General features: G+C 52.8%; 5 protein-coding genes across 5 annotated transcripts; 2 read left to right on the top strand and 3 right to left on the bottom strand.

The window, feature by feature from the left end:
* Positions 1-69: 69 nt before the first annotated feature.
* Positions 70-2799, bottom strand: SMAC4_06468 (uncharacterized protein). The gene is made up of 3 exons (XM_003344219.2): positions 2333-2799; positions 2064-2266; positions 70-1999 (listed from the first exon to the last, which is right to left on the bottom strand). Exons 1-3 carry the CDS (start codon positions 2615-2617, stop codon positions 325-327), a joined length of 2163 nt encoding a protein of 720 aa, XP_003344267.1. The 5' UTR covers positions 2618-2799; the 3' UTR covers positions 70-324.
* Positions 2800-9202: 6403 nt separating this feature from the next.
* SMAC4_06469 (uncharacterized protein) lies at positions 9203-14056 on the bottom strand (the record flags this gene model as incomplete). The annotated part of the gene is made up of 3 exons (XM_066090457.1): positions 9203-10023; positions 10099-10766; positions 10820-14056. The coding sequence occupies 3 exons, from the start codon at positions 14054-14056 to the stop codon at positions 9846-9848; spliced, it is 4083 nt and encodes a 1360-aa protein (XP_065946759.1). The 3' UTR covers positions 9203-9845.
* Positions 14057-14471: 415 nt separating this feature from the next.
* Positions 14472-16447, top strand: SMAC4_06470 (uncharacterized protein). The gene is made up of 3 exons (XM_003344221.2): positions 14472-15319; positions 15380-15503; positions 15569-16447. The coding sequence occupies exons 1-3, from the start codon at positions 15149-15151 to the stop codon at positions 15649-15651; spliced, it is 378 nt and encodes a 125-aa protein (XP_003344269.1). The 5' UTR covers positions 14472-15148; the 3' UTR covers positions 15652-16447.
* A 483-nt stretch (positions 16448-16930) lies between these two features.
* SMAC4_06471 (uncharacterized protein) lies at positions 16931-18135 on the top strand (the record flags this gene model as incomplete). Its single annotated transcript, XM_003344222.2, has 1 exon — positions 16931-18135. The coding sequence occupies one exon, from the start codon at positions 16931-16933 to the stop codon at positions 18098-18100; it is 1170 nt and encodes a 389-aa protein (XP_003344270.1). The 3' UTR covers positions 18101-18135.
* Positions 18136-18167: 32 nt separating this feature from the next.
* Positions 18168-20200, bottom strand: SMAC4_06472 (uncharacterized protein). Its single transcript, XM_003344223.3, has 3 exons — positions 19081-20200; positions 18955-19023; positions 18168-18894 (listed from the first exon to the last, which is right to left on the bottom strand). Exons 1-3 carry the CDS (start codon positions 19720-19722, stop codon positions 18457-18459), a joined length of 1149 nt encoding a protein of 382 aa, XP_003344271.2. The 5' UTR covers positions 19723-20200; the 3' UTR covers positions 18168-18456.
* Positions 20201-20252: the final 52 nt, after the last annotated feature.

Genomic DNA, 20252 nt, shown 5'->3' with positions numbered 1-20252 from the left:
GTGTGTTGTTGCCATTGGGAAATCTTTCTACACTATCTTTCAACTAACGCCTTTTCTCAAAACCTCAGGTAAAAGAACAGCCAAAGTACTATGGCATCTGGTATTTCTTTTCAAATCAAGTACTAGTAGGTAAAGATATGTACAATAAGTTTAACCCCCTTTGATCCAAAGACCAACAACCTCCTTATGGATCCACTCGCTCGCTTCTGCTGAAGAATTAAACAAAGCGCAATCATCAAATCCTCATCTGCTCATTAAGCATTACCCTTTTCCTCCTCTCATTTTCTCTTTCCCTTGGTATCAAATCAAATCTACTCCTCTACTCTACTCCTCATCATCATCACCATCAACAGAGAAACGCTCAAGGAACTTGAACACCTTGAGGCCCTCCTCAACACCCTTGACAACCTCGTCCTGAGCACCGGAATAAACACCAGCCTCCTTCTCCTTAACACCGACGCTCTTGAGCGCCTTCTTCGCGCTGCCGATAGCGGCAACGGGCTTACCCCAGCGGTAACCATCGGTAAGAATCTGGCTAGGGCGACCAGCAGGGAAGAGCGGGCTCATGGCGCCCTTACCGCTGAAGACACGCTCCGCGCCCTCAGCAACAACGACGGCATCGAAGCCGGTGGCGTCAGCAGCGCTGTAGGTCTGGTCGACACCGCTGGCGAGGTACTCGGCGACGACGGTGACCTTGAGGCCGTCCATCTCGAGCTGCTCCTTGAGGGCCTTGGCCTTGTCGAGGGAGTCGCCCTTGGTGGTGGCGAGAACGCCGACGCGGAGGGTGGCGATGGTGGGGAGGGTCTCGTTGAAGATGGAGACACCGCGGGTGACGTTGTTGTGGTAGTAGGTCGGGTCGGGCTGGGGAGCCTCGAGGCCAAGGGCGACAGCGACTCGCTTGGCGACGTCGTTGGAGATCTTGTTGAGCTGCTCAAGAACGTTCTTCTTGACCTGCTCGTTGGTGACGTGGCTGGCCTCGAAGCGGATGGCGTTGATGACGAACTGCTGCTCGACGGGAGTGAGCGAGTTGAAGAAGAGACGGGGCTGGGTGTAGAAGTCGTCGAAGGTGGCGCTGAGCTCGCGGTTCAGGTAGCCGGAGGCGGTGCGGCCGGGGGTGGTGAAGAAGCCGCGGCCGACGGTCTGGTTGGCCTGGGCCGGGTAGCCCTTGTTGAGGTAAGAGGGAGTGTAGTGGTGGATGTTCTTGTGGATCCAGGCCTGGCCCTGACCGTCGCGGTGGTTGTTGTGAACGCCGGAGACGGGACGGTTGATGGGGAGCTGCTCAAAGTTGGGGCCCTTGTGGCGGTTGAGCTGGGTGTCGAGGTAGCTGTACAGACGACCCTGCAGCAGGGGGTCCTCGGTGAAGTCGACACCACGGACGATGTGGCCGGGCTGGAAGGAGATCTGCTCGGTCTCGGCGAAGTAGTTGGTAGGGTTGCGGTTGAGGGTCATCTCACCGAGAACCTGAAGGGGAGCGAACTCTTCGGGAAGGAACTTGGTAGGGTCAAGGAGGTCAAAGCCGTAAGCCTGGGCCTTCTCCTCATCGACGAGCTGAACGGCGAGCTCCCACGAGGGGGCGTTGCCGGACTCGATGGCGTCCCAGAGATCAGCACGGTGGAAATCAGCGTTCTTGCCGGCGAGGACCTGAGCCTCCTCCCAGACGAGAGCGGCCTTGCCCTGCTTGGTCTTCCAGTGCCACTTGACGAGCTTGGACTTGCCGTCCTCGGTCACCAGGCGGAAGGTGTGCACACCGAAACCATCCATGTGACGGTAGCTGCGGGGAATGCCGTTCCCAGACATGGCCCAGAAGAGGGTATGGAGAGCGGAGGGCTGGGAGCTGAAGAAGTCCCAAGCTGAATCGTGGGCGGTGGCGGCCTGGGGAACCTCGTTGTCGGGGCTAGGCTTGACGGAGTGGACAAGGTCGGGGAAGCGGATGGCATCCTGGATGAAGAAGACGGGGATGTTGTTACCGACGATATCGAAGTTGCCCTCATCGGTATAGCTGGATTCCAGTTAGCGACCTGTTCAAGAGGTGGAGGGAGGGTTAGATACGTGGTAAAACATACAATCTTGTGGCGAAGCCGTGAACATCACGGGCAGTGTCGGCGGAACCCTTAGAACCGGCAACGGTAGAGAAGCGGACAAAGACTGGTGTTTGCTTGCCCTCGGCGCTCAAGAAGGAGGCGGCGGTGATGTTGGACCAGTCGCCGTAGCTGGTGAAGATACCGTGGGCACCGGCACCACGGGCGTGGACGACTCTCTCGGGAATCTGGGATCGAAGTTCATGTTAGCTATGACTCTTCATGTTACTTGGCTGTGACAGGGAAAGACATACGCGCTCGTGATCGAAGTGCTGGAGCTTCTGGCGGAAGATGAAGTCCTCAAGCAATGTCGAGCCCCGGTTACCAGCCTTCAAGCTGAACTGTTCCCCAACATTGCCACCGAAATCTGTCGTCATGTACTGGCCGGCATCGTTGACCTCGACCTCCTTCAATCTTTCACGGGCGTCAATCTCGCCGCCCTCAGCACGGCGACCCAGAGCAGAAGGGTCAGCAAAGGGGCATGCCGCCAGAGCAGTGCCAATAAGGCCGCTCAACGGTAGAAGAGCGTTGACACGCATGGTGTTGTTCTGTGTAGTGTATAACTTCCAAGTGAAGGAGTACACACAATCTGCTGTGTTTTGGGGGTATCAAATAAAGACAGATGGGGAGAATATGTGATTGTATTCTATCCCGAAATATGGATATCTGGTGAAGGAAACAAAAAAAACACACAGAACAGGATCTCAAGTGTCAGTGGCGGGAGAGGGTATTACTTATATCAATCCCCCGCCATGTCATGGCCGGACAGACGTGACAAAGACCCATCCGGGAGGCGATCACATCTATCGGGCTTTGCCAGGATCAACACACCGAGCGTCCCCCGCATGGCCCATGGGAAATGAAGGATTGGAACTCTTCGTCCGAACCCATGGGAAAACAAAACATGTGTGCAGACAAGGAAGGGTAGGGGAGTGGTCAATCAATGGAGACGGGTTGTAGCATAGGTACATACCAGGCCGGAACAACAAAGCTGCCAACCCCACAAGCATTGTAAGTGGTGACTTTCAACTGGTGGGATGGGCACTGATGGACGTGTGGACCCTTGATGGAGTACAGTTGCACTGAATGGAGCATGGTAGCTTCGGTAGATGTGCACCACCACGACCACGTAGGGCGCAGAGGAACGGCCAAAAGGTACATAGTGTACACTTTGGACGTGTAAGTGGATCGGCGAAGTGGCCATGGTATAGGTATCCCAGGTGTAACACAGGCCACAGAGGTGCCGAACGTTCGTTCTGGAAGCTACCTTATGTGTGGTATACAAATGGTATATTTCAAAAGTGACGAAACGTATACGGAGTGTGCAAGTCCCCAATTCCCAAGCCTCGGGGTACCTACCCATCGCAGTCCCGGTCACTGGGTTAGCCCGTGAGCTCTTCCTCATGGTCCGATATATTGTCGAGGAGGACCCACATAAACCTGGAATGGTCCCCGGCCGGTGTGCTTGAAATCTATCGGTCCGCCTTCTCTGAGTGGTGCCTTGGTTCGGCTGCCAAGCCGAAGGAAGATGATGATGGACGGTGGAAGAACGGGCTGGGCCTTGATGAGACAGGATGGCGGTTCCTTGCTGCATTGTGCCTACCTTACACAGATATGTGAGTGAGGTGTTGGAGGAAGGAACCACACAGGAGGCAAGGTAGATGGTAAGCTGTCGAGCTGTACACTAAGTATGTATGCAGCTTGTACATGAACGAGATGAGGCTCGGAATCTTTTGGAGAACCCGGGAAACAAAGCTTTGACTACTAACTGCTGAAAGCTCCTAGGAGAACGCTGGCTGGCACGGCTCACAGACTGTTAATGGGTAGGTGCAATATCCAACCGTTCCCGTACCGCATGGTGGTACCTCCTGCTACGGTGATGCTTCTACCACCTGTAGGGAAGGGGTAGCTTTGATAGCCCGGATCCAAAAGATTTCTGGTACGCGCCACTCTTGTGGACTTTCACTCTTGTGGTCCCCAATTCTGAGCATGGCGAACATACAGTGTACTGATAGGAGCGGAGGGAATCACAACTGCCAATTTTTGCAAGGATCGGCGGTGAGTATCTGGCTCTTACCTTATTTTCGTTCAATGCTCTCCAACGAGGCAGAGACCCTCTTGATTGATAATCTGATCATTCGAGGCCGGGAGTGGTGGAGAGGAAGGATACTCTCATGTAAGTCATCCAGCCACAACAGCTAGTGTACTGTACGACCGTGACACGGTATGGATGGGGACTGGAAGAATGATTTCTCTCTTTCTGCAGGGCTCCGATGCGTTCATGCTCAGATGATACCACTTTGCTGGGCCCAGAACTTGGGGTTTCTCGTTGATGGCGATGCCACAAGCGGTGGTTGAGAGCTTAAAGGTGGGTTCCCGGACGCCGCTTTGACTTTGAGGAGGCTGAAGGTCGCTCTACACTACATACACCATATGGAGTACCAGATCCAACGCCCATGTTTTTCTTGTTGTCATCCAACGACCCGTTCGGCGTCAGCCGGCTAGCTGATTATCAAAACTGGATGCCCGCGTGTGGCATGGCATGTACTGTAGGGAGTCAGACGGCGGCGTTACCCGAACCGAAGAAGCACACACACACCTCTTTTGTCGAGGTGCTATTCTCAGTATCAAGACCGCTTGCTCTGCGATGGAAACCTTACAGGGACCTTGCTTGTTGCTTTTTACTTCCCGCCTAACAGCACCTAACAGCACCGCACTCACCTCGGTGTGGAGTACCCTTGCTAGAGTTGAAGTGGATGGTATGACGTTCGTCCTTCAGCAGGGTTCGCTCCTCGACAAGACGATATGCGGGAAGGTCGTACGAGATATCAGTTGACCAGAGAGCATCGAGCGAAGAGGCCATCGAGATGGGAAAAAAGCGGCAGTTTCTGAATCGCATTCTCCTTCGACATCGTTCAGAAATAGAATCAGAGCAGAGAAATTCTATTCTAGTGGACCAACTCTTTTTGCAAGGTTGCAATGGGGATCAGGGATAAAGACCCATATGTGGGTGACAAACACCGAAAGATTCCGTAATTTGATATCTTGCTCACAAGGCTAGCCGCTGATATCTCGGAGTTTCTATAACAGAGGTAGGTCTCCTTTCCCTTGCGTTCTTTGATATAGATATACCCACTGCTGTAAACACATCATATCTTTGATGTTGTATATCTCCCGAAAATGGCATGGGCAGTCAGATTTCGTTTTCGCGTCACATCCCCTGATGACTTTCGACATGTCAATGAAATACCGTTGAGAAAAGGCCAAGGGACGTTGATCGAGCTGATGATTAGATCCCGCCGCCCCCTTCTATAATTCAAACAACTCCCGTTGAAGTCCCGATCCCGCGACCCGCGACCCGCGAGCGAGCCCGCTAACTAAAAACATACTAACGAAGCGATCCAATGCCATGTCTTCACCCCACACCACACCACACCAACAGAGGGACCGTTAGGGTTGCATCGACTTCCATGGCAAAGTTTGGTTCGCAAAGCCGCGAGACCTCTCCCCAAGCGCCGCCCGGGGGCTCGGTTGTGCTCCGTAAGTGAAACTGAAAACCTCCCATTGGCAGGGCGTGGTGGCAGCGGTGATGGGACACATCTGATGGTGGTGATGGTCGCGGTGGTGGCGCCCTGGAGGTGCCGTACCTGCAGTGGTGGACCGTACGATTACCGGGTCCCCGTTCATCGTAGCATTTACAACCACCATGAGGGTTTTCTCCTCACCTTTTTTATGATTTCCATCAATCAGCATGTCTGAGACGTTCACCTTGATGCTGTTTTGGTCGAAGATCGTCGACTTGGGGAGTTATCGAGGTAACAACCACAATATTAATCAGCGCAGGGACTTTTGAGCTTCGAATCTTCTGTTATCGCCGCCTCTGAGACTTGTTCCCATTCTGAGCCTCCTGCATGGGCGGCAGATTAAACCCGCTCGGTTGAGGCTCAGCGATCATGTTTGAACCATGGCTCACCATTGTGACAGAGCCAGCATCAGAGCCTCGTTCTCCTGAATTCCCTGGTTTCTGGATCCCATAAATTATCCCGTTAAGGCGTGCGAACGGCGTGGTGAAGCCATTTCTGAGTCCGCTATCAGTGCTGGTCAGATCAGATCCAGACGCTTCTTTCTATATCCGACCGCCATCTCATGGCAACCTTCCCGACTTGGATCTTGGTATATATTTGATAACATGCTTCTCAGACAGTCTCACGTCTGCAACGGTTGTCTTTTTTTGCACTCTGTCGTCTGTAAGTGATGATTCCCAGTTATTCCGCCAAGAGCCTCCGTGATGGATTGTCACAGTGGGGTCGCAATGCGCAGATGTGCGTGATGTCGTTGTAGGCGGTTAACGAACCCTTCACCGACGGGATCCGTCTGCGCATCAATACCCATGAGAGAAGAAAAATAAAAATAAAAACAAAAATAGACCTGACGGCTAGGCACTGCTACGTACCTACTACCACTTTGGCTGTCTTGTCAACGTTGACCAACGAGGACCGATTGTTAGGTAATCAGACGTTAGTTGGCCTTAACAGCTATCCGGTACAGCTATCGGGTTCGAGTCAAAGCTTCTGTAAATCACCGGCCTGGCTGGAAAAGAAACGACACGAGGCAGAAAGGGGAGTTTCAAGGTCAAACATCAGCAACTACCCGTAGGTTTGTCACAATGAAGGCTGCACGCTGGAACACTATTGCTGTACCAGTTAGATAGTTTTACCTAACAAACATCGCCCAGCCAGCCTTGCCCAAATGGAATAACATGTCTCTGATATGAGTTTCGAGAGTTCCGTAGTGCATTGGCTGTTCTGTTCGCACACAATATGCGGCATGATATTGCAAGCCTCCCATCGCATCGCACAACGTCGAGGGTTCAGGGTCATCCATTGATGATCGGGCTTGGCTTCCAGTCGCCTGCTGCCGCCAGCATACGCGTCCTCATTGCCTGGGTTTCTTGGCGTGCAGTGATGAGTTCTCATGGATTGGAATATTCATGCCTGTGACTTGCAGAGGCGTGGGAGGCAAACATAGGTATTCGGGCGAAAGGCGATGTTCTTCTCTACCGCTAATTCTCACTCGATTGGAGTACCTCCGATGTAACCCCAAGGCAAAACAAGCAAAACCTAACAGAATCTCACCAAAGCTGTTACTGGATCGCTGCCAAGCAACCCACTGATGCATGTTGACAAGCCTGTGATCGATTGTCACCCGTATCAACTCGCTAGCAGATTGGTTGAAGCTCCTGTTGGCCCCAGATATTCTCGACGCTAAGGGGCATTCCAATCGAGTGAGAAAAAGCGGTATCATAGAGCTCTCCAAGGGTGCGGGGAAGAATTAAAAGAGGGGATATATATCCGGGTTAGGGTTAACTACCGACCCTCTCGTCACCAAGAGCACCAACGACATGGCCAAGTTCATAGCGTGATCAGACGGAGACAACGTTCCTTCTTGGCATCAACCAACCTTTTTCTATTTTAAGATTTTTTTCTCCGGGAGCTAAACTGGAGCACCGGGCGAACTGCTCCAGAGAGGAAGGTACTTTTGTCAATCATCAGGTTCATGATCAGTCGGTCTGGAAGAAGGAGGAAAGCAAATGCAAAATCTCGAGGAGGTTGGATATCTTGTGCGCTTTTCCGTCGAGTATCAGAGTTGAATCTGAACCAATATCAAGCTTGAAGTTTGGCGACTCTGAATCCGAATTCGAAGTCTGCGAGCAAACATTCCGTGTCAGTCCAGTCGAGGAAGCTACACTACCATAGTGTACAGACAGGACCATCCCCGTACGTAACCCTATTTCCACCTCACCTCATTCGTCCCTTCCAAAGCAAGCTGTAAGTCCCCACGTGAACACGCGTCGTTATTGCGTGCTTCCTGTGGAACCCCCATCGACCTTTTCTTCAATAGGTATTCGGCGATAATCGCAGTCGTGGGCCGTGGCCGTTCCAAGTTCCAACGGAACCATCCCGTGAAACTTGGTTCATCCCAGATGTTGCCCCAAACGCCCACTCATGTCCCACTGATGGGGCCGGGACGTTGGGACTCCCGAAAATGCAGGAAACACGTGAGAGCGTGGATGGTTCGTGAACTATCGACTGGGGAAAACAACCAGGAAGACAAACGCGAATACGGCAAATGCCGGTGCTGTACATATATGTACCCACCCAGGGGCCCAGCCCAGCCACCGACGGTCCCCCACCGACCTACCGGGCCCGGGGTTGAGTCGATGTTGGGTCGGCGCTACGTGTAGATGGTCGGCCGGACTGCGGACATGATTGCCGGGTTGGCTCACTGGGCCTGCTGGGCGGCGGCGACACAACCATCAACGGGGCGGACCGGGGGTACTCAAGCACTGTATGGGGCCGCGAGCAAGTTTTCTTTAGAATTTTCAGTGCTGTTTTTCTTTTTCCCAAAGCCCATGGAATCGGGAAACTCTTGCGACTCCCAGAAACGAAAGAGCTTCGACCCACCACCACGCCTCCGCCTGCTCGTCTTTACCTACCTCACATGCTCGGAGATAATTTGGACCTTTTCTCCACGCTCTCCGATTCATGATATGGAGACGAACATGCACGAAAATCGCGCGACCTCACGGGACTTGTGTGTGCTCAGGATGGTTTCGCAGACCGTGGATCCAGGCCCGTCATTACTAAGCGGTCAGTTTGTGAACTGCCGATATTCTGGAAGTTAGAGAAGTTCTTCGTCTCGATCGACGATCGACATTTACCTGGAACGATGGCAAAGATTTTGGATCATGGTCTTCATCGCCACCGATGTTTGTTCATGATAAGTATACACGTACACTACACTAGAGGCGTCGAACTACAGTACCTTACACTGCTTGGCCATGCCATAAGAGTCAACGATGTTCGTTTATGTTGCTCTTCATCAGGACGTAAGTCAAGGGTAAAGACAGCCCAGCGAAATACACACAAAGAACTTCTTCGTGCTGCTACACGTACACTACACTACTCCCCGAGTACATCATCCGATACCACCGGGTACTACTCCTACCGATGATATCGGGTGATGAAATATACATATACGTACTTGTATTATTACTCTAGCATGCACTTTCACGTACATGTACACAATTGGATGGAAGGGGTTTACTTAATACCTAAATCTTTCTTTTCTTGAATACCTCGGAATATCAAAACAAGTATAAGACATACAAACGCCTTTGAATTGTTTCCAACTCTAAGATTTATAAAACCCAACTTGGAGTCAAGGGAGGTAGGAAGGCAGACATGGACTCATTTGAACTTGAACTTGGTTCTCACATGTTCTTTGTGGCATCACTGTTGTTGATATGCCAGTGAGCTTTTGCACCAGGCTTGCTCTGTCATTATCATGTCATGCCATGACATGGTCCTTTGACACGAAAAAAACCGCCGGAGTTGAATGTTCAGGTCTCATGCAGGAACGAAACTCGCGCGGCAACGAACCTTGAAAGTCACTCGAGAATCGTCTAGACAGACCAAACCAAAGAGAGGATGGAGAGAATAAAAACCGGACAATGCATTAACCCAAATAATAAGTTGTAGTATACCTCCCTACCTGCCTGCGTGCGTGCGTGCGTGCCTCCCTCATAATATGGAAAAAGAAGCCCGCCTTGCTTTTCTCCCTTTTTGTCTCTCCATCAGGCACTATACAATCACTCCCTAATCATCATCTCCATTCCAACACTTTACTTTGATTCATATCCCTCCCATCACACACGCCTCTGAACAGAACATGACACACCTCTGTCTTTTTTTATACTTCGATTTTTTACTGGTTCGGTCTTGAACTGGCCATCTCGCCATACCGACCACGATGTTGTGTCGTATCGTAAGCCTGGAGCACGCGGGTCTGCGACTCGTCGGCCTGCGAGAAGGCGTAACCGCGTTGTTTGCGCATGCGCTGGACCTGGCGGACCTTGCGGATGGCCTTTTGGAACTGTTCCATGCTGTTATCCTTTCGTTAGCAACTGAACGCAATTGTACGCTAGGCATAATGTGGGGAAAGGGAAAATAGAACATACCGAGGCCTATAATCCTGAATATTATACTTCTGAATCTCTTGCACGTGGTGATACGCCTCGGGTCTCCACAACCGCTTGCTGAACTTCCACGCAAAGTCTCTGAGCAGACAGAGGATGGCCAGCGTAGGCATCTCGATCCAGAAGATCGGACTGGTGAACAGCCTGGGGACAACGCCAAAGTACTCGACACTGATGTTCAGCTTGGGCGCCACCTCACCGTAGACGGCCACAAAAACGATCCAAACAGCCATGGAACCGGGGATGGCGATGACGTGGTATTTGGTCCAGTTGTTGGTTACCAGCGCAGCTTTGCCCAGGACGGTAAGCAGGACGGCGCCGTACATGGCCGTACCCCAGACCCACTTTCCGCCGGTGAGAGCGTCGCCTTGGGGCCCATCGTTGAGCCAGAAGAGGCAGCCGCCGACGTAGAGGATGATGGAGTGGTAGACGGCGTTGATGATCCACTCGCCGAAGACACGGACCTTGAAGAAGCTGTTGCGCTGGCCGAGATTGTAGAGCTGCGGGTAGCGGTCGAGCAGGCGGGCAGAGACGAACTGATCGAGGATACCGAGAGCGAGGGGCGGAAGGACGGTGTAGAAGACGTTGTAGAAAGAGAGAGTCCAGGATTCGTAAATGACTTCACCAGAAAAGACGTTTTGGAAGGTGTACTGTTTCAGGTTAGTTTTTGAGCCAGGGATGGTTACTTGTTCAGAACACTTACCCAGAACTGTGTCAGATAAAGACAAATATTCTTGTAGAAAGAGAACAAGATGGTCTTGGAAACACGATGGTAACTCCATGCGCCGTGCACAAGAAGCAACTTGCGGAGATAACGGAACTGGGCGATAGACACATCGGCGCTGCGCGCAGCCTGGAGACCTTCCATACCGCTGATACCGACACCAATATGGGCAGCTTGAATCATGGAGACATCGTTGGCTCCGTCGCCGATAGCGAGGAGAATCGACTCCTTCTGATACTTCTTGACCAACTTGACAACCAAGGCCTTTTGCAGAGGAGACACACGGCAGCAGATGACGGCCTTGCACATGATGGCAAGATCGAGGAAGAGCTTCTCCATGTCCTTCTCCAGAGCGAATGTCAACGATTTGCCGTCAATAACAAGAGCCAGCGTCTCCATCTCAATGGTAGCGTCACCTTGGTTGCGGATGGCATCGAGCTTCTTCTGGAGATTCTCCCGTGTAGCTTCCGCGTTCTCTTCGTTGACAATGAGCAGCATCATGTCCTCACTCAGCAACTTGCAACTCATGCCAATGTTGATGGCGGTCTCCTGTCTGTCGCCAGTCAAGACCCAAACCTTGATGCCGGCTTCCTGAAGGGTGTGAATGGTCTCGGGTACACCATCCTGCAAGCGATCCTCGATAGCAGTGGCACCAAGGAGGTAAAAGTCGTGCTCGATAATCTCGGCAGCCTTGTCCAGCTCATCGGCACGGTTACCACCAACGGTCATCTGCGCCTTCTCGTAAACCCTCAACCACTCCTGGAATTCGTGCTCTGGGATTTCCCTCATGGCCAAGCAGAGCGTGCGTAGTCCCTCAGAAGCATATTCCTCGAGATGTCGCAGGGTCGCATCGACGTGGGGGTTTTGGTCATTGAGTCTTTCCAGGATAACGGTGTCTGCGCCCTTGCAGTAGCAGCGAACCTTGCCGTCAGGGCAGCGATAGATTGTGGACATTCTCTTTCTGGTTGAGTTGAATTCGCAGACAGCCAAGAGCTCGTACTCGAGTTGTTGACCATTGGCTTCGATGATAACAGCACGCGGCTTGCGAGCGACGAACCTGTAGCCCAGCTGTACCGCACCATCGACGAGCGCTCCTTCGTCTGGCGACGCGGCTTGGTACTTGATGCTTCCGTCCTCAGCTTGTTCCGGAATAACAGTGTGGCAGATGGCGAGAAGGGTAAGGAATTGGTCAATCGCCTGCGCAGATTGGTGGCTCTCAAGATTCTTCGCCAGTTGCTTGAAGTCGTGGATTCCATTCTCGATTCCGTCCTCAATACTCGGGATTCTATCCTCGGGTACCTTGTCGGCGTACATGATTCCAGCGATAGAGCATTGCCTGTATTCCATCATGTTGCAAGTCAATGTTCCAGTCTTGTCGGAGAAGACGAACTCAACCATGCCGAGTTCCTCAACCAAACTGGACGTTCGGCAATTGGCGGGTGTGTCATTAACGTCATAGTACATATCAAGGTCGTCGTTGATGAGGATGCCGTGCCAATACTTGACCATTTCAATGGTGACGAAGAGCGAAATGGGAACAAGAGCGGAGAACAAAACCCAGTATGTGACCATGTCCTTAAGGAAGATGCGAGCGATAGCCGAGGCATTGTCCATGGGATCCAAGAAGAGGTAAGCGAGACCTTCCTCGCCCTCTACCTTTCGCTGGATGAGATCACCAACAGTAGAGACTACACTGAAGACCAAAAGGATAGCGACGAGGAAGAGTACAAGCGTGTTCAGCTGCCTCTCGACTTTTGTGCGCTTAATCGGCGCGGCCGTGGCGTTGCGCATCAGCTTGGTCTCGTGGCCGGTGAACACAACGACACCGTGAACCCAGGGGGTGTTGCGCAGAGTAGCACCACGGAGAAGCAACTGTTCGGGGTTGAGGGGAAGCTCCTTCTCTCCACCTCCAGTCTGCATGGTCAAGGTGGCTTCATAGGTATAAAGACTGCTGTTGGGCTGCTCGGAGCGAATCCTGCCTCCCAGACGGCTCAACTCGCTAGAGCTAACCATGGTTGACGTTTCGGGCAGAGCTTGCTTGATTTTGAGGTTGGTCTCTCCATCGAGATTGGCGGTTTCGATATAGCAAAGACCCTCGGGTTCGGAACTCGCCAAGAGAACAAGATCGGCAGGGAAAGACTCTTCAGATTCGACTCGAATGATATCTCCAACTTGGACGTTGATCCATTTCGTTTCCTCGAATGTCGAGCCCCTCAAGATACGGGCCTTTGACAGATTGAGCGCCTTATCTGCCTGTTTTCTCCGATAGTCTTCGACCAACTCTTTACCTGCCGAAACCAAAAGCACGACGGCTAGGGGACCAATTGTAGTATATCTGTTTGTAGGAGACAGGCCGGGAATCTGCTGTAGACCGGCGGTAAACAAGAAGAAGATGTTGGCGAACTTGGAGAACTGCTCGAAGAGGAACTTGGGCAAGAAAGTCGCAACATTGTACTTGGCCGTCGAGACGTGGTTGTCGACATACTTGTTCAAGCTGTTGGCTGGAGGATTGTTGAGATGAATGATACGGGGGCCGAGGGTTGCTGGATCAACCTTTCCACCTCCAAACCCGAACTTGAAATCGAACTTCTTGGCCGGCTTCTGGGGAGGAGGCTCGTGAGAATGGTCTGGCCGTGCGGTCGATCTTGGGTCGGTCAAGGGAAGGTCCATCTCCGAGTAACCTTCAGGGCCCATTCCAAGCATGTTCTTGGCCCGGCCGATCAACCCGCCGCCCATGCTCAGGACACTATTCCGTTTGCGCGCGCTGTCGCGGGCGGCCGCCGAGTCCGGAGGGAGAGCACCGCCATGTTGGTAGTAGGACGTGGTGCCCTCGTCAGGGTAGTCGTCAAAGTCCTCGGCATAGCGTTGGTAGTTTCCGAGATCCGACGTCTGGCTGAATTGCCGGTCCAGCGGCCTGTTATCGGGGTATGGACTTGCTGGGCCTCCGCCGACTGTCGCGCCCGGCGCGGGCTGTATAGGTCTTGTAGGTGTTTGTTGTGATGTTTGCCCAGAGCCGATAAAGTCATCGTAGGATACGGACGGGCGAGGTGGCGCGGCGCCTTGCGCATCATCGCTGTGTAGTCGCAAGAGATCGTCGTCGTTTAGGGTCGACCTTTGTCCCCCGCTATAGTATGGTTGTTCGTTACCGAAGTCGAGCAGCAGATCATCGTGTTGATTGCTCGACGGGGCCCCAGGAGGGGGGCGGCCAGCCGCCATGCCGGAGACCGGAAGCCGGAGGGTGGACGCTGTCGGTCAGGTAGTCCGTCGGACCTGGGATGGCGGTATCGCAGGGACGAGCGAGAGATCCGGTGGGAAAGGCGGAGAGTCGTGCCTTATAGCGGGAATAGGAGCATCTGAGGGTTGAGTGTGGGCGACAGGGTAGAGGTAAGGATGCGGGATGGGGGGGCGGGCACTTGTTGATTTCGGGTCGGAATCTCGCGTGTATATGCAGTTTTGATGGATGCGGTCGAGCGCTGGGTAGCGTGTGTGTCTGGTGTTGACCGCAGGACCGTTCTTGGGTTTTGCGACAGCGGAATGCGTGGAACTTGGGGAAGCTGAACTGGAAGGTTGGGAATACGGAGGGATGGATACAGGTAGTGGATGTCGGGTGAGAGTGCAGACAGGAAGATGCCGCCGTGTCAGGACGCAGCAGCACAGCCTCCTTTCACTCTTCAGCGCAGGATTCGTGTGTGGAATTAACGATTGGTACCCTCTGTTCCTTTCTTTTTGACGAATCGATCTGGAATTCAGGGGATGTCCAGGGATGGAGGGATTGCCTGGTGGGCTTGTATAGCTGCACGTAATGTACCAGCTACAATGACCGGGACACCCACCACTGACACCACAATCGCAACCCAGGACCAAGCAGCCAAGGCACGTCACAGCGCTGTTTAGCGGGCCACCGTTATTAGGCCTTTGTGGATTGCCAGTTGCTAGGTACCTGTGAATAAAGACGTTTCGGATACAATTTATCCAATCATGATGCTCCGCGGTTGGCTTTGAGGCTGGAAATCAAGACGCTAAGCTCATGACTAAGCGATAAGTGGCTGATAGTAGGGGCCCTTTTACCCCACATCTCGGGGCCTTGTTCCTTCTCTGCGTTCTTCTCTGTGATGCGCCATGGGCTTGGCGGTCAGTAACAAACACTCCAGCGGACATCATCTCAACTTGCCGCCGCTGTTATTCCTCCCATTTCCTTTGACCTCATCCATCACCAATCACACATCTCATCCACTCTTCCACAAAGGCTTTGCTCACCACTTCTATCAACGCAGACACAGAGAGATTTGAAAGGTAAACCCAATCATTATGGTTTGCGCAAAGTGCCAAAAGAAGGAAAAGACAACCCTCGTCACGCCAGGGGTCAAGAAGAAGAGTGAGATGTACTATGGCTCCCCAGCAGCAGCCGGATCATCATCATCGAGCTCCGCCTCGGGACCCAAGAAGTCAGCAACTCTGGGCAACACGGGAGTGGTAAAAGTAAGGCTTTGGCATCAGAAAGACACCATCTCATTCACCCGTGCTAATTTCTTTTTACAGAGCAAACTTCTGTCCAAGGCGGCACAAAACCCCTATGCTCAGTATTCCAGCACGTGTACGCGCTGCAAGGCAAAGGTATCAGAAGGTCACAAGTTTTGCACCAAATGCGCGTACCGCGCCAACTGTAAGTCTTGATATCTCCGCTGCATATTTCCTAACAAGGTGCATCACGACTGACTTCTCTTGTAGCATGCGCTATCTGTGGCAAGCCCAACAAGACTACTACTGCTGGAGCCCCCCTCGTGAACGGCCAAAAGTTTACCTTGAAGTGAGCATGTCACAGATCAATCGTTGCAGTACAGGCATCAAAGATTGCGAAATTTACCATGCGATACGATGACTACGAGTACAACGACATGAACGACAGGCCCAACGTTACGGGTATCCTTATCCCCAGCTTCCAGGTTTCGCCTGTACTGCTAACATTATATTGAGAGATTCTATACAGAGTTGCACAGTCGAGAGCCACAGTCCTCGGATCACCAAAGGATCCTTCTGCACAATCCGACCGGGGCACGAAAGTGCACCTCCGGCCTGGAGTGTTGTACGATCGTTGAGGCTGAGCAATGGCCCAGGAGATTCCACGGGTCACAGCGGTGGTTACTGGCGCGTGAGCCGCGTGCCCTTTGTGCTCGATGGAAACAGCCTGGTTCCTCTAAGTTATGCGGGTTCAAGTGTACAGATGGTGCCTTCAGTAAGGCACAGTATAGCCCTCAAATCACCTAAGGGGCGGAAGCGATGGATTTGTGGACGAGTGTTGATAGCATGTAGGCAAAGGTACTTCCTACTCAACCCGCGGCATAGAGTGTGCTGAGAGTCAATGATCAAGGGCATACGGCCAACATGATATATAGAGGCATAGCTCCTTGAGGAGCTTCTTTGTCTTGAAGTAGCGATGTGTTTCCCCAGCCAGAAATTGCAAGTTTACGACTGTTCCAAGCCTACAACGCTGTCAATCTAACCGACTCCACCAATCCATCGATCGCATGTTTACTCATCAGCCGAACAGCCAACAATGTTTTCCCCATCCACAACAAAGAATCCTTCGCTTATTCATGCCTCGGTCGAATTCACGAGCGAGGTATGTGTAGATATGAAGCGAAGGGGCAAGGGCCTTCGTGTTTTAATAATCACCGTTGCCGAATATCTTGGGGGCGTCTTGGCAGATATGCATGACGCACTTGAGGTGTTGTTGCTGCCCCCCTTTTTTCCCCACTCGTGATTTATACGTGGGAATGGTAAATGTATACTAAGAGACCAACATACAAAGACAACAGAACACCTCGAAAATCGTTTATTTGCGACTCAGATAATATCTGGGGCTTTTTAACTCATACGTAGTACATCACCTCGAAGGTTCGTTCACACCCAACTGTCATTTTCCTGCTGCCCTTGAACAGAACGAAGCACATGTGTCCATCGTGATATCATACCTACCTTGGATATCAGCAACATATCCATCTAACTCCCAGTCACAGAACTTAAAAAACTAGAGCTCAACTTCTTACCAACAACCTGACCTCTCCCAGTTCATCACCCCTTCTACCCAAAATGTCGTCCACCCCAGACTTCCCCCCCAAACTCGTCCCCAACGACCCCCGCGTGCTCTCCAAAACCACCACCATCAACGGCAAGAAATACCACTACCTCATCTCCGCCCCACCTCCTCTCACCGGCGGCGGCGACGCCCCTCCGGCCCGCGCCAACCTCGAATCGCCTTCCTCCACCATCGACGCCGCCTCGCAACCGCGCGGCACCGTCCTCCTCGTCCACGGCTGGCCCGACCTCTCCTTCGGCTGGCGCTACCAAGTCCCCTTCCTTCTATCCTTGGGGCTGCGCGTCATCGTCCCGGACCTGCCCGGCTTCGGCCGCTCCGACTCCCCCCAGGAACTGACCGCCTACTCGTACAAGAACGTCACGCGCGACCTGCTCGAGCTAGTGTTGAGCGAAGTCCCCGGCGGGAAGAAGCAGATCGAAAAAGAGGGAGGGATCATTGTCGGCGGGCACGACTGGGGCGGTGCCGTGGCTTGGCGGTTTGCGCTGTGGTACCCCGAGCTGACGCGGGCCGTGCTCTCCGTCTGCACGCCCTTCTGGGCGCCGCAGGCGGGCGGGTTCGTCCCGCTGAAGCAGATGGTCGATACCGTGCTGCCGAATTTCCGGTACCAGCTGCAGTTGTCCGGACCGGAGTTTGAGGCGCAGGTGAAGGGGAAGGAGAAGATCAGGCAGTTCTTGAACGGCGTGTATGGGGGCAAGGGGCCGAATGGGGAGCCGGTTTTCACGACAGAGAAGGGCTGTTTGTTTGAGAACCTGCCCAAGATGGGCAAGACCCCGTTGTTGGATGATCGGGAGATGGAGTACTATGTGAAGGAGGTGGCGGGTAATGATAAGGGAAGCATGAGGGGCGGGGTGAACTGGTATAGGACCACCCAGGTGAACTATGAGGAGGAGAGGGAGCTGTTGAAGCAGTTGGAGAAGAGAGGGAAGAGCGCGAAGACAGGGGAGAAGATCGTGGAGCCGCCGGCGCTGTTCATTCAGGCCACCAGAGATACGGCGCTGCCGCCGGCGATGTCGGAGGGCATGGAGAGGTACTTTGAGAAGAAGTTGATGAAGAGGGAGGTGGACGCTACCCATTGGGCGTTGTGGGAGCAGCCGGTTAAGGTGAATCAGGCTATTGCGGAGTTTTTAGGAGGTGTGTTGACGGAGGTGGAAGCGAAGCTTTGAGTGGGTGGGGATGCCATGATCTCACTTAGTATAACCAAATGACTGGATGAAGAGGGCTTCAGAGCACGCTATCAAAAGAAATATTCTGCTCAGTAGAGCATCTAACAAAACGAAAACGCAAGTATATATCACGATATGTGCGTACTTGCCCATTGATTCCCACCTCTCTTCTTGGATATGGAATATCCTTGCACTTTTACTCAAACGGTTCCAACATAATAAGCAATGCCATCAGCCAGAGCCAATTGGCTTTCGACAACCAAAACGTTGTTTGGGACAACAACCCATGACAATAACTGACAGATCGAAAACCACACCGGGATATTTGGCGATAGAAGGAATAGGTAAAGTTACCTCTAGTATATGACCATATCCTCCCCGTCCTGTATCATCTCGTCTCCATCATGGTCCTGGTCATGAGCGGTAGTATCAATGCTAGCGGCAGTAACGCCCTTGTCATCGCCCGTGCTTGTGCTCGGGGGGGCTGCTGCTTCTGTTGCTGCTGGTGGCGGCATACCGTCCGATGACAATGACGGAACAACATCATGGTTAGCATCTTCTGAAGACTTGTTAGGCTGCTCACCAACTTGATCTTGTTCTTTCATGACCTCGTCATCATGGGTTGATGGTGGTGGGATCTCGGCCTTTGGTTGGACCTTGGCCTCGATCTTTGGCGGCCGCCCGTGTTTAATTTCGAACTGGCGCACCTCCTTGGCGACGGTTTCCTCGGCTTCGCGGATTTGCTCATCGATGATGCGCTCTTGTTCTTTGGTAAGCTCCCATGGCTTGTAGTACTGGTCGGATTGTTAGTCTTGGAATCAAGCCGTCTTCTCTATCAAGGGTGATATGCTTACAACTACAGGCTCGCTGACGGTTCGTAAGCTGTGAGCCAAAATAAGCATCTTTTCATGCCGCCGGTGCATCTACAACAATCATCTGTTAGCAACCATGACAAAACTTCTTTCCCAACGGATACCCACCATTCGCTCTTCAAAGTCCACCTGCTTAGCGTCCCGGAAGCGTCTGCGCTCAGCAAGCAGGTCGGTTCTGCGCCTATCATCCTCGACTCTCTGCTGCTGCACTCGTTCATGCTGGCGGCGTTCGATTTCCTTTCTCCTGTTTTGTTGTGCTTTGTTGGGCGTGGTCTGACTTAGCGTGTTAAGAAGGCCACCGAACAAGCGCCGACCCCGTTTCTTCTCCTCCATGCTGACATTCTTCCGCGATTGTTCGGGGCTAACTGCTGCCTTTCGAGACGATGATTCCCTTTGCGCGTCTGACTCCCTCGTAGCAGTGACTGGGCTGTGAGCCGTGGTCTCGTCGGCGCGTACCATAGTCTCCTTCTCCTCCGGGTGATCATCCTCCTTGGTATGTGACGAGACGCGATCCTCCCCTGTAGTGCCGACTGGCTCCTCCGTCGAGTCCTTTACGGTTTCCTCCGTCTTCCCAGTTTCCGGCTTCGGTTCCCCTTCAACGGTTTCACTGATTTTGTCCCGGCCATTTTCGTCCTCTAGTTTGGTGCGCTTAGCAGCTACACCATCGTCTGGGGACGGCGAGGAGGAGGCCTTTCTTTTCTGGGCAGCCAAGTCCTGGGGCTCTGTTTCCATCATCTGCTCCGAAGACATGAGTGGTGCCGAGTTGAAAGGTCCCGTCGCGTTTGTTGTAAAGCAAAGACCGACAGCAGCTTGGCGTTGAAGCTGAAGCAAGAGTGTTGGAGTGGTAAGATGGGGAAAAGCGTAACGAGGAGCACGCTATGTGTAGGTCCGACGTGACTGGCGAAAGAATGGATCCTTGTGACAAAAAGCCTTTGTTGTTGGTTGGAGTTATTAGGTCGAAGATATATGTTGGTTGGCCGGTCCCTGTTTGATCTCCAACACGGTTTCGTTGTCGGGAGCTGTTGGTGTATTGAAGAGTCAAATTGTTAGTGACCAGTGTCCAGAACTTCTTCAGTGAGAAGCTTCCCCGAAAGTGGATTGTCTAACCCGCTGTCAATGTTCGAGGCCGCGCGAACCCGAATCCACTGTTCGGAGCCGGGAAGCAGCTGGGGAAGCCAACCCCACTTTCCTGCACAGGTCGCATGTCTTGGCATTTGAAGGATCCGCCCCTTCCACGAGGCTGACAAACGAAAACGCGGAAAACGCTAGAAGAGACGCCA

The sequence above is a fragment of the Sordaria macrospora genome, chromosome 4 (assembly GCF_033870435.1).
Source record: "Sordaria macrospora chromosome 4, complete sequence".
Lineage (NCBI taxonomy): Eukaryota > Fungi > Ascomycota > Sordariomycetes > Sordariales > Sordariaceae > Sordaria > Sordaria macrospora.
Note: the sequence above shows the minus strand (reverse complement) of the source record. Positions and strands in the feature narration are given on the sequence as shown.

Coding starts and splice junctions, on each gene's coding strand:
- SMAC4_06468 (XM_003344219.2), bottom strand. CDS start 2,617: ATGCGTGTCAACGCTCTTCTACCGTTGAGCGGCCTTATTGGCACTGCT. Junction 2,267..2,332: donor AGCACTTCGATCACGAGCGC/GTATGTCTTTCC, acceptor CTTCGATCCCAG/ATTCCCGAGAGAGTCGTCCA. Junction 2,000..2,063: donor CACGGCTTCGCCACAAGATT/GTATGTTTTACC, acceptor ACTGGAATCCAG/CTATACCGATGAGGGCAACT.
- SMAC4_06470 (XM_003344221.2), top strand. CDS start 15,149: ATGGTTTGCGCAAAGTGCCAAAAGAAGGAAAAGACAACCCTCGTCACG. Junction 15,320..15,379: donor GCAACACGGGAGTGGTAAAA/GTAAGGCTTTGG, acceptor TTCTTTTTACAG/AGCAAACTTCTGTCCAAGGC. Junction 15,504..15,568: donor ATGCGCGTACCGCGCCAACT/GTAAGTCTTGAT, acceptor CTTCTCTTGTAG/CATGCGCTATCTGTGGCAAG.
- SMAC4_06472 (XM_003344223.3), bottom strand. CDS start 19,722: ATGTCTTCGGAGCAGATGATGGAAACAGAGCCCCAGGACTTGGCTGCC. Junction 19,024..19,080: donor TGGACTTTGAAGAGCGAATG/GTGGGTATCCGT, acceptor TGATTGTTGTAG/ATGCACCGGCGGCATGAAAA. Junction 18,895..18,954: donor CCGTCAGCGAGCCTGTAGTT/GTAAGCATATCA, acceptor CAATCCGACCAG/TACTACAAGCCATGGGAGCT.